Source organism: Cucurbita moschata, unplaced genomic scaffold (genome assembly GCF_002738365.1).
Source record: "Cucurbita moschata cultivar Rifu unplaced genomic scaffold, Cmos_1.0 Cmo_Scf00009, whole genome shotgun sequence".
NCBI classification, from domain to species: Eukaryota; Viridiplantae; Streptophyta; class Magnoliopsida; order Cucurbitales; family Cucurbitaceae; genus Cucurbita; species Cucurbita moschata.
In genome coordinates this window covers 5,791,479-5,802,540 of record NW_019268525.1, presented here as the reverse complement: position 1 = coordinate 5,802,540, position 11,062 = coordinate 5,791,479, and the positions used below count along the sequence as shown (strand labels likewise).

The 11,062-nt window shown below is 35.9% G+C and overlaps 3 protein-coding genes and 1 long non-coding RNA gene across 8 annotated transcripts in view; 3 read left to right on the top strand and 1 right to left on the bottom strand.

The window, feature by feature from the left end:
• Window positions 1-1,125: 1,125 nt before the first annotated feature.
• Window positions 1,126-6,081, top strand: LOC111447942 (alpha-galactosidase 3). Of its 3 annotated transcripts, none has more exons than XM_023087348.1 (16): window positions 1,126-1,333; window positions 1,454-1,746; window positions 1,965-2,023; window positions 2,424-2,480; window positions 2,564-2,598; window positions 2,801-2,904; window positions 3,036-3,108; window positions 3,716-3,774; window positions 3,858-3,923; window positions 4,028-4,111; window positions 4,290-4,354; window positions 4,438-4,520; window positions 4,832-4,922; window positions 5,102-5,160; window positions 5,311-5,451; window positions 5,702-6,081. In XM_023087348.1, the coding sequence occupies exons 2-16, from the start codon at window positions 1,541-1,543 to the stop codon at window positions 5,810-5,812; spliced, it is 1,293 nt and encodes a 430-aa protein (XP_022943116.1). In that variant the 5' UTR covers window positions 1,126-1,333; window positions 1,454-1,540; the 3' UTR covers window positions 5,813-6,081. The 3 variants fall into 3 exon arrangements, with proteins under 3 accessions (XP_022943116.1, XP_022943114.1, XP_022943115.1); XM_023087346.1 differs by having other exon boundaries at window positions 1,404-1,746; XM_023087347.1 differs by lacking the exon at window positions 1,126-1,333 and having other exon boundaries at window positions 1,349-1,746.
• A 490-nt stretch (window positions 6,082-6,571) lies between these two features.
• LOC111447941 (tRNA (guanine(26)-N(2))-dimethyltransferase) lies at window positions 6,572-9,750 on the top strand. Its single transcript, XM_023087345.1, has 6 exons — window positions 6,572-7,216; window positions 7,755-7,955; window positions 8,051-8,150; window positions 8,404-8,604; window positions 8,690-8,752; window positions 9,211-9,750. Exons 1-6 carry the CDS (start codon window positions 6,585-6,587, stop codon window positions 9,337-9,339), a joined length of 1,326 nt encoding a protein of 441 aa, XP_022943113.1. The 5' UTR covers window positions 6,572-6,584; the 3' UTR covers window positions 9,340-9,750.
• A 230-nt stretch (window positions 9,751-9,980) lies between these two features.
• Window positions 9,981-11,062, bottom strand: part of LOC111447939 (alpha-galactosidase 3-like) — a 5,821-nt gene continuing 4,739 nt past the window's right edge. For all 3 annotated transcript variants that reach the window (XM_023087342.1, XM_023087343.1, XM_023087344.1), the window contains exons 14-15: window positions 10,581-10,733; window positions 9,981-10,349 (exon numbers count right to left, since the gene is read on the bottom strand). In XM_023087342.1, the coding sequence (XP_022943110.1) occupies window positions 10,239-10,349; window positions 10,581-10,733 (264 nt within the window). In that variant the 3' untranslated portion in view covers window positions 9,981-10,238. The remainder of the gene's footprint in view (window positions 10,350-10,580; window positions 10,734-11,062) is intronic.
• The window catches only part of LOC111447948, a 2,016-nt gene continuing 1,568 nt past the window's right edge, over window positions 10,615-11,062 (top strand). The window contains exon 1 of the long non-coding RNA XR_002711346.1: window positions 10,615-10,735. This is a non-coding gene — a long non-coding RNA (uncharacterized LOC111447948). The remainder of the gene's footprint in view (window positions 10,736-11,062) is intronic.

Here is an 11,062-nt window from a genome sequence, read left to right as displayed (position 1 = left end):
CGATCATCTAAGAAGAAAAAAAAAAAAAAAAAAAAATCAAATAATTTGAGATTATCATCTAACTATAATTATCGTTTGAATCAGATAATTTGTAAATACAACTAGTTTATCAACGTAGCTCAATTCAATTCTCGTACATTATCTTTTAATTAAAATTTCGTAAATCAAATTATGATGTATGGATGAGGAAGGACTAATTTTGTAATTTAGCGACAATAATTATATGGTTGGACGAGGGAAGATCAATTTTTTAAATAATAAATATTTATCAAATAAATGAGTGCTTCAGTTAACAAATTTATTCTCTTATTTATGTCACATTGATAGTATTTATTTTATTAATATTTTTGTTGTTTCGTTGATTTCTATAAATATAATATTGATGTTGAACTTTTTATTTTTATTTTATTTATTTATTATATGACCGTTGATGATTTTGAACTTCAAATATTTTGGCCGGTGATAAAGAATACACTTGAACATTTAATTTTTTTTTATTAATACTCTTAAATTTTTTAAAAAAATTTAAAAACACTTTTAAACTTATTAAAAACTTTAAAAAAATATAATATATACACAGAACCCTTAGCAAACGAACTTCGAAAAATAAAATTATTATCGTTAAATTAAAAAAAATAAAAAATTTAAAAATATTTTAGAGGTAGAAATAGATTTTTTTTAATAAATACTAAGGAGGTGAATACTATTTTTAAAAATCACAACTCTATTTTTTTAATTTTAAACTTAGTAAAAATTCTAAATATATTAATAAAAGAAATTTAAATTAAAAAATATTTTTAAATATTATTAAAAATTTAAGAGATACTCAACATAAAATATTGGTAAATTTAAAACTTCGTAAAAACTCTAAATATATTAATAAAAGAAATTTAAATTAAAAAATATTTTTAAATATTATTAAAAATTTAAGAGATACTTAAAATAATATATGGGTAAGGATATTTTTTAATTTTATTTTTAAATTTAAGAATATTATAAAAAAAATTTAATTTTTTTAATTTTTATTAATTTAGGTGTTTTAAAAAAATGATTCTTCAACCTCAGCCATAAAAAAGAGGGATTCCCTCTCACTTTGGCACAAACAGACAGAACGAACAAAAAGAAGAAATAATTGAAAGTAGAAAAGAAAATTCCCAGAAAATAGAAACGTGAGGAACATGATTAGCTTAATTTAACAGGAAAAGCTCCATCATACTATCATCTTATCCGTAATCTTATTTTCCTTGTAGAAATTTCCACTACTTTACACTTGTCCATGATTAACGATTCAGAAGGGGGCAAAATTACAGATTTTCGCCGGAAAATTATCGAGGTAAAGGATTTGATGCCATTTTCTATTGTGGGGTCAACAAGAATCTTCTACTTACTTCAATTTCTTGCAGAAGCAGAGCACCCCAGCAAGGAACTGACCCAATTTTTAATTTAATCAAAGGGATAAAGTCGATAGATCGATGATAATATTCCTCGCCCTTTAAAGTCTCTCTCAGTTCCCCCTGGAAGGAGATCGGATTATCCAGTAATGGCGAAGCGGATAAGCTCTGGATCAGTGTTTTTACTGATTTTGTCACTCACGGCGGCGTCTGCGGCGGTTGCGGAGAGAGGAGTGTCACTGTTGAATGGCTATGATAGATCGATTTTCAAGTCTTCATTTCATCGGATTTTTGATACCTCCAAGTACGGCATATTGCAGCTTCAAAATGGCTTGGCTCGAACGCCTCAGATGGGGTATCATATTTCTGATTGTTCTGAGTTTCTTATGGTTTCTTCTATCCTTTAAACATCTGGGTTATCGTTTTCTTCAAATTTTGAATCATGGAAATAGCTTAGAGGTGATTTAGGGTTCCATCCTTTACAATTTCTGGACGATCGGGGATATCAAGTTTTGTTTTCTGGCTTTGCCTAGCATTTTATGTTCTTAATATTGTGTTTATGTATCCTTTCAGATGGAATAGCTGGAACTTTTTTGCCTGTGATATTGATGAAAGTCTTATCAAGGAAACTGGTACCTTCTTTCTTTCAATCCTTGTGCCTTACGTGTTCTCACGGTTGAATCTCTCGCTCTAATGTTCATCACTCTTGTTGAGAAAAAACATTCTGGTAGAAATGAGGCTGAGAATAGTTCTCTTTGAGTTCTTTCACTAATTTTTCCCTTCTTAAACTTGTTTGTTTATCCAATTTACTTGAGAAGTTTATAACTTATGTCGATTCATCGGAATATTGTGCATACAAGCTGCAGCAAATCGAGTTTTTGAACCTCATCGAAGTCATTGTTTCTCTGAAAAATGTGACTTCTCTGTTGGGAGTTTCATACTTGAAGATCATCATTTGAAATATTTGAGAATTGTGTTAGCTGTTTCTCAATAATAATGGGTTTTCCCTAATTGGGACATTGGTTTTGTCAGCGGATGCACTCGTTTCGTCGGGTCTGGCTGATTTAGGTTACGTGTACGTCAATATAGGTATATTTCCAGCACCTTTAAGTGCCAACTTTTCTTTATGTTTGTTTTATTTTAGAACTTACTGTTTTTTCAAATAAATGCAGATGATTGCTGGTCTGCTCTAAAGAGAGATTCAAAGGTTGTTTAAATTCTATTTCGTGTGAGAAATTCATTTGACTGTCCAAAGTTCGACGATTGTTTGAACAAAAAACGTTGCATTGTGTTGTAATTCTCTACTTTAATATTTGTCCTACTCCGCCTGTGAACTTTCTCGAGTCCCATTGTGTATATTAATCTTGTATGAACGCGAAGTGACAAACTATTCAAACTCATTGATGCAGGATCAATTGGTTCCTGATCCCAAGGCTTTCCCATCAGGAATTAAAACTGTTGCTGATTATGTACATAGTAAAGGCTTGAAGCTTGGAATCTATTCTGATGCTGGGTAGGAAGAAATGTCAACTCAACTTCTAAAGCTTAAGAGTTAAATGTTATCTCTCTCTTTTGCTCCTCATGTATTACTTTATAGAAAGTACGTGCTGATGCTGTTTATTTTGATTCGCTCACACTTGACAGTATTTTTACCTGCCAAGTTCGACCAGGGTCGCTTTACCATGAAAATGACGATGCCGAGTTGTTTGCTTCTTGGGTGAGTTTGTAATCTAACTTGTTCCAATACTTTCCTTAGGAAGCCGTATCTATAGTCTACATATACGAGTTTGCTTAGTGATTCTTGGGGAAGTTGAAAAAAAGTCGAGTGATGACATTGGTGAAATGAGTTCAAGACCAGGGTCGCTATCTACCTACGATATTGAAATCCTACCAATTTTCTGATGACGACCGAATGTAGGGAGATTACCAAAGGTGTACATAGATTGTCTAGACACTCATGGATATCGAACATCTGCATATATGTGTTTTGAGATTCACTTTCTTTAGCCCCATTGATCCTCAATCAGTAAAGCACTATGGCAATGGCTTGTGGTTCTTCAAAATTTTTAAAGGCTCGTTGTAGTCCCAGTCCTACCTATTCGAGGGCTGGACATCTTTTCTCCCTCCGACACGGATTTCGATAGTCCAATTTTACCTTATTGGTATGTACTTCCTCGAAGCAGAAAATGTAGATTATTGATCGACGTCGAGGAACTTTTTTTGATGAACAAGCATTCATTTGTTTTGAACTTCTAAGTTTTCCATAGTATTCTACTATCAGTTCAGTATTTAAGTTCATTTTTTTCCATTTTTTGTTTTACTAGGGGGTTGATTATTTGAAGTATGATAACTGCTACAATCTGGGAATTAAACCGATAGAGCGGTTTGCACCTTATTATACTCATTGCTCTATTTGATTGTAAATGGAAGCTTCTTACTGATTTGAAGTTAACTTTTGACTCCCAGATTCCCACCTATGCGTGATGCATTAAACGCAACTGGGCGTAGTATCTTCTATTCACTTTGTGAATGGTACTCTTGTTCTTCTCGACGTCCTTTCCGATTCTTTTTCTTGTATTTGTTATCTTGTTTCTATCATCTATGAATTTATCGTGCTATATTTTTTCTTCCGTCAGGGGTGTCGATGATCCAGCATTGTGGGCTGGCAAGGTTGGAAACAGTTGGCGTACGACCGATGACATTAATGATACATGGGCAAGGTCAGGTTCTAGGCCTCTCCGTAAACGTCCCTTCTTTACTGATTCTAATCGTATACAACTTCCCTCATGTCATTTTCTGTTGGCACCTTCCTTTACTTCATTTTCAGGGGTATTAATGCTAATTTTGATCTATTACGATGCTGATCGGTATTGTTTTGTGTTTTTCTTTTTGTTCAAGCATGACGACTCTTGCAGATATCAACAATAAGTGGGCGGCGTATGCAGGGCCTGGTGGTTGGAATGGTAGGAAAGTGATTATGTCTGAAGGTGTCGATTTCTCGGTTTGTTTACGAGGTTTAGTATTCACATGAAGCTTCTGTGGACAGATCCAGATATGTTGGAAGTTGGTAATGGAGGCATGACTTATCAGGAATATCGCGCTCATTTTAGCATATGGGCTCTGATGAAGGTTTCTCCATCCCTTTCTCCGTCTATATCATCCCATCTCGTACTTTCTACAGCCCGACATATGCGTATTCATATAGAAATATCAATCGACCGACCTTCCTACAATTATATCTCTATATTGTTTTAGTTCCACATAGATCATAAACTGCCTCCCTACCCACATAATCCTTGATTGCAAGTCTACCCGACATCTTAATTTGTTTTACGAACATTGTGTTTGCCTAGCATAAAACAAGGCTGGCCACATTCAAACACGACGTTCGTTCGGTTTTTCGTCCATTAATATCTCAAAATTTTAACGTTAATGTGCAGTCCCCTCTTTTGATTGGTTGCGACGTACGAAGCATGACTAAAGAAACTTTTGAAATTCTTAGCAATGAGGAGGTCATTGCAGTAAACCAAGGTAAACCGCATCTTTTTTTTCATGTTTTATAGGAAACGTTTGAATTCATAGCCAAATTTAAAAAACAAAAAATAAGTTTTTAAAACGATTTTTTTTCGTTTTCAAAACTTGTTTGGGTTTCGAAAACATCCTTAAAGAAAGAAACGATGCCGTAATTAATAATTAGTTATTATATGCAGATCCTCTTGGGGTACAGGGAAGAAAGGTTAAAGTTTTTGGAAAGGATGGTTGCCTTCAGGTAATCCAGTTTATGCATTATCTTATAGATTGTATTTGATGAAGAACAATGTCACATTAATATCTGGAATTATCTTTACCTTGCAAACTTGCTATGTTAGCTGGCTGAGTTAGGTGTGAATGTTTCAGAATATAAAGAGTTGCCTTACAGGTTTGGGCAGGTCCTCTATCTGGAAGTCGCTTGGCTGTCGTTCTTTGGAATCGATGTTCAGTTGCATCAACGATCACCACGGATTGGAACACACTTGGGCTTAAACCTGGCACTAGTGTCTCCGTAAGAGACTTGTGGCTGGTAAGGGATCTGATCACTTGAGATAATATGTGAGATCAGGTTCGGACACTCGAGTAGGGATAACACATGATAGAACATCTGAACTGACCTCTAACAAAACAAAACCTATCTTAGTAGGACTGTAGGAGAGCAATGAGCTCATACAAACTCATAATTTCGCTGAATAATAGCCACCCACCTTCGCTTACGTCTATTCGCTTTGCAACAGGCTAATTTTTTTTGTGCTAACTCGGTACGATGACTTTTGCAGCACAAAGATGTTGCAGGAGATGCAGTGGCATCGTTTGGAGCAGATGTCGACGCTCACGACTGTAAAATGTTCATCTTCACGCCTGCAGCCACGTCCCGTGCTGAAATGTAGATTATCGTATCCATCATCAACTGCCTCAAATATAGGAAGGATAGCAAAGTCATAAGTTATCCTTCTCCCACGATTCAGGTATAATAATTGGGTTACCCTCATTCTGATGCATTGCAGCTATTCTGTGCAAGTTGTTGTATGGTCTCTATTGGTTCAGCTTTGTAAAAATACTAAACTAAGTCAAATTGGGTACTGAGACGAAATGCAAGGGAAAGGGTTTCTATTCTTGTAAAGTACTTGTTTGTGTGCTCAATGTTGTTATTTTTCTAGTGCTTCAAATACGTTTTCTGTAACTTGTTCGAACTATTGAACCGAAACTATATGGTGTTTGTCACATACCCCTTGATGCTTAAGTCAAAGATCAAAGAAAACGGTGTAGCAAGCTAGGGTCAGAAAGAGGTTCTGTTCGAGACTTACTTGTGGGTTTCCAATTTTTCCCTTTCGATTGGTTTGAATGAGATTGAGTTGAAGTCACAAAGTTGTCTCGAGTCAGGAGAATACTTGAGGTCACCTTAGCCTCGCCCTAGTCAACCATGGTCATGGTGGCCATATGGGTTTTTAGCCTCCGAAATATGCTTTCAAGTGATGGCGGAGTTGAAAATCATTGTAAAGATTTTTATTGAAAATAAGGATCAAAATAATTAATTTTTGAAGGCTATGGACAAAAATAAATAATTTTAAAGTACATATATTAAAATAAATAAAAATTGGTTATAAAGAAATAAATTCCGTATAAAATCCATGAAAATGGAGAATCTAACGACTTCCCGCCATGTTAACTGTGATGCTGAATACCCTATCTCCTTCCCCATTTCTTCGCACCCAACAAACAATTTCCCATTGCTTCTCCTCTTCAACGATTCATCTCTTCCAATTTTCACAGTCGCAGAAAAAACCCCTCAACAATTGCCTCCCAAACAATCGCACCGAAAGGGGCATAGAATTCGACATCGGAGACACCTTCTTCCGCCATGAAAGCGCCACCGGACGCGACTTGGGCGTACTCGCGGCGGCGCTTTACCGTAAATCCAAGGGAAGTCTTCGGGTTCTCGACGCATTGTGCGGTTGCGGGATTCGGTCGCTTCGGTACTTGGTCGAGGCTGAGGCTGATTTTGTGTTGGCGAATGACGCCAATGACGAAAATCGGGGGGTTATAGTAAAGAATCTATCGAGGGTTGCGGAAGGTTTTGGGGAGACTCGGCGGTGGATGGTTACCAATTGTGATGCGAACAGGGTTATGTCGGAGTTCTATTTGCAAAAGGATTTCTTTGATTTTATTGATGTTGATTCCTTTGGGAGTGATTCGACGTTTTTGAGGCCCGCTATTAATGCGTTGAAATTGGATGGATTGCTCTATGTTACGTCCACGGATGGTTTCTCTTCCGGCGGTCATCACCCTTCTCAGTGAGTGCACAATCTTATCTGTTACAATTTGTATTCCAATACTTGTTTGCTTTAACCGCTTCGTTGAAAATCTTGATCAATGTAAGGGCTTTTATCTATATATAAATGATTGAATATATAACATTATTTTAGTTTGAAGTTTTAGTAGTTTCATATGGTATTAGCTCTCAATTAATATTTCTATATCTCTTATTGAGTCTTAAAGCCGACGTATTGGTTTAAGAAAATTTTAAAACTGAAGATAGAGCCGAATTTTTAAAAAGCTTAACTGACAAAACCAGCCAAAATTGAAAAGGCATACCAAGACTAACAGAATTGATCCTAACCATTCCGAGTGTTGTTTTTTTTTTTTTTGGTTTTGACTTGTACCCTTGTGCTAAGTTTTAAGTCTACAAGCGAAATGAGTGCTAAGTAGTAGTTTGAATATTGGAGGGTAATTACATGAAGGTGTATGCTATACTATGGCTGGTGTGGTAATTAAAAATTCCTTTTTCCTTTCTCTTGTTTCTTTTCTTTTTTTTTTTTTCTCTCTTTCTAGATCTTTAGCTGCATATGGAGCATATGTGCGTCCCATGCCATTTTCAAATGAAATTGGTTTGCGAATGCTTATAGGTGGGGTTGCACGTGAAGCTTCTGTACTGGGTTTCTATGTAACGCCACTCTTTTCATATTATTCATACCATGGACCTGTTTTTAGAGTTATGCTTCGAATCAATCGAGGGAGGATCAATAAAAACAGGTGATAGTTGACGAGTTTAGAATGTCTGCTAGTGCTGGATGTATCTTGTATGATAATTGATGATGCTTGATTCATGATCCCACTATTTATGTCAGGCATTATGGTTTCGTCAGCTATTGCAAAAAATGTGGAAATTCACAAGCTTTTTCCTGGAGTGAGGTTGGACAGATGAGTTGCCCTTGCAATGATACAAGGGTAAGACAATGATTATGATTGACATTCTGCTACTCTTTTGAGCTTAAGCATCCACTGGTTTCAGCAGCTTCCATATTTTAAACTGATACCGAAAGTTCCTCGTATAATTTGCATGGTCCAGATAGCCATGGCTTCAAGTTGAATATGCTTGAATTTGTTGTTTGCTTATTCACTGGGTGCTTTCGTTCTAATGTAAATACTTGCAACATTTAATCTTGTAGTTGGAGATACATTAAAAAAAATTTCATGTTAGGTTTCCGAGTCACTTGTGGTTTCGGGACCTCTTTGGACTGGACCTCTACACAGTGCAGACTACATTGAAGACATGTTGACCTTGGCTATGCAGTGGGAATGGATAGGCAATGGCCAAGGGAAGGATCTTGAGAAACTTCTGGGGCAAATGGTGGATGAGAGTGACTCCAAACTACCAGTAGGGTACATCAAAATGGACGAGGTGTTTATTTTCTCATGGTTTAATATTTCATTTCTGTTTCTGGACCGACAATGTAAGACGTGATCTCTCAACCCCCCATGCTTAGGTGGCAAGTCGAGCAAAAGTAAATTCGCCTCCCCTCAATACCATGATGAGCGAGATGATCAAGGTGAGAATATAGGTAGTTAAGATTTGATAAATTGTGTGATGCATGTTATTGCCCACACGGCTAAACTGTTTTTGTTGTCATGAGATTCTAGTACATGCTGGAAATCAAAAAAATGTTGGCATAGACATGACGGGTTTTCTATGAGTATAGGACATAAATGTGGCCTGCATACGTTTATTTAAATTTATATAGTTTACAACTATATCATTTTCATACAAGAGAATTTAAAGTCTGTATGTCTAACTCATGTGTACTTGTCTACTGTACTTACAAGTACATCACGTGTTCAACATGTGTAGAAATGTCCTATACACGTTGAGTGTGGACAGTTTCCCGAACTAGAGTGTTTGCGTTTCATAGCTAGAGAACAGGATTTTGCGTGGAATGTAGATGCGTGAAGAGAAAAATAGTTCTCTCTTTTCTTTTTTCTCTCTTTCTGAGGCTTTTTGTTGTTGCAGGCTGGATATGCTGCTAGTAGGTCTCATATTGCCTCAAATGCAATCAAGACGAACTGTCCTATGGCGGAGTGCATCAGAATTGCTCTTGAACTGCAGCAGAGTTGTCTTGGTGTGCATCAAGCCACATGAATATCGTGGCAATGGCTTGAGCTATGGAAAGTACAACACTTACGCAGGAAAACTAGAGCGAAACCAAAGCGGTGTAAGCATCCATCTTTCTCTATTCTCAGTTTGAAAATTGATGAAGATAATTATGGGTCAAATGCATTAACAGGGGAAATTTGCTCAATAAACATGTGAATTATTTAGAAATAAAGACATTTAAAGTACTTTCAGTCTGTTGTATCCTTACAGATCTTTCTTTTTGTTCTTATTATGCGCTCGTTTATATTATGCCTGTATCTTTCTGCATGAGCATGAATTTTGTTTCCACAATTACTTGAGTTCCCTTTTGCAAATTTGATGACTACTTTTAGATTTGGCAAATGTTGCAATATTTTACATTATGTTAGGTATTTTCCTGTGAAGAATTATTAAAAATAATGTTCTTACACGATTTCATTGAATTACAAACAAATGCTGGGGAAAAAGATTGACAGGGCTTCAGATTAAGATGCTGTTGAGGGATGGTTTTTGAGTAAAATTGGTAAGTATTTTGGAAAATTTATTACATTGATCTGTAGAACTTAGTACGTTAATTTGTAGAAAATTTGGACGAAAGCTTAATAGTATAAATTTTCTGTTGATACTAAGAAAGAGATTCAATAGTATAACTGATAGGTTCTAGATAGGAACACCCTTCAATAATACTTCACAACATATTTTATTATCACTCAGAAGTCACTTATAAAGAGAGACTAGTTGATTTAAAGGACTCATGTTGGATACGAATCTCTCGACTTTTGATTACCTTTTACATAAAGGAATAGAGATCGAGAAACTAGATACCCTTTTTATTTAAGTAATGACATAATCTAGCTCTTTCACAACTTCCTAAATCTCTTGGCCTTCCCGTCTCTGAGCATTGTCTAAGATTCAGAATGGAACAAGGGGATATGCGTCATGATATACATCTTGCAGTCATGAGAGTCAACTTCAGCCCCAAATGAATCACGGCTAATGCTATCTAGAAATTTGTGCTGCAAGTATTGGTGATGAGACGACCAAGTTAGATTAAACAACTCTAATATTTCTACTGCATTGCACCAAGATAGACTAAAGACTGAAGCACGTACACAGACACAAGACATAGGCACATTGTCATGTCATTTAAACTAAAGTGTCGATGCTTCATAGAAGTCGTTAACTAAGATGAGAATATCGGTTCATGCATACTGAGTAAATTAGTTTAGATGAGCTAGGATCCTGACCTCCCATAAGTCCCTTACTGAGACAATGATGTCAAATATAACTCCAAGTTCAAGCCAGCTTACGGAGATCATTGAAGCAGTTGAACATCGATTCCAAAGAACAATAGCCAAGCGAATCTCAGGTGCAGAACTTGATAAGAGACCTGCCCACACCTGTAAGTCACAACTCTTTCCTTTTACTTTGCTTCTCATGGAGCCATTGTAAGTCATGCTGTTCTCTTCTTATGTGCCAAAATAAAATATTAATCTAGCAAAGTGTAGGCGATATAAATGTACTTATAGTCCTTAAACTATAAGTTTTTTGTCAAGCGTTTGAAATTTTTAATTTTGTGTGTAATAAAATATATCTGTCGTTAATTCTGTTAGTGTAACACTCATGCACGTTGACTAGATTTATAAGGACGGTGGGGTAAATTGGTTTTAAATGGGTTTAGGTTTTTCTTGGTGTTTCTTGTGTAGGTTTTTTTTTTTTTTTTTTTTTT

What these genes read in the sequence shown, in the direction of transcription:
- LOC111447941 (XM_023087345.1), top strand. Translation starts at nt 6,585, where the DNA reads ATGTTAACTGTGATGCTGAATACCCTATCTCCTTCCCCATTTCTTCGC. An exon ending in GGCGGTCATCACCCTTCTCA is followed by an intron (nt 7,217 to 7,754) that starts GTGAGTGCACAA and finishes CTCTCTTTCTAG; the next exon opens with ATCTTTAGCTGCATATGGAG. An exon ending in GCCCTTGCAATGATACAAGG is followed by an intron (nt 8,151 to 8,403) that starts GTAAGACAATGA and finishes ATTTCATGTTAG; the next exon opens with GTTTCCGAGTCACTTGTGGT.
- LOC111447942 (XM_023087348.1), top strand. Translation starts at nt 1,541, where the DNA reads ATGGCGAAGCGGATAAGCTCTGGATCAGTGTTTTTACTGATTTTGTCA. An exon ending in TTCTATTCACTTTGTGAATG is followed by an intron (nt 3,924 to 4,027) that starts GTACTCTTGTTC and finishes TTCTTCCGTCAG; the next exon opens with GGGTGTCGATGATCCAGCAT. An exon ending in GAAAGGATGGTTGCCTTCAG is followed by an intron (nt 5,161 to 5,310) that starts GTAATCCAGTTT and finishes GTTGCCTTACAG; the next exon opens with GTTTGGGCAGGTCCTCTATC.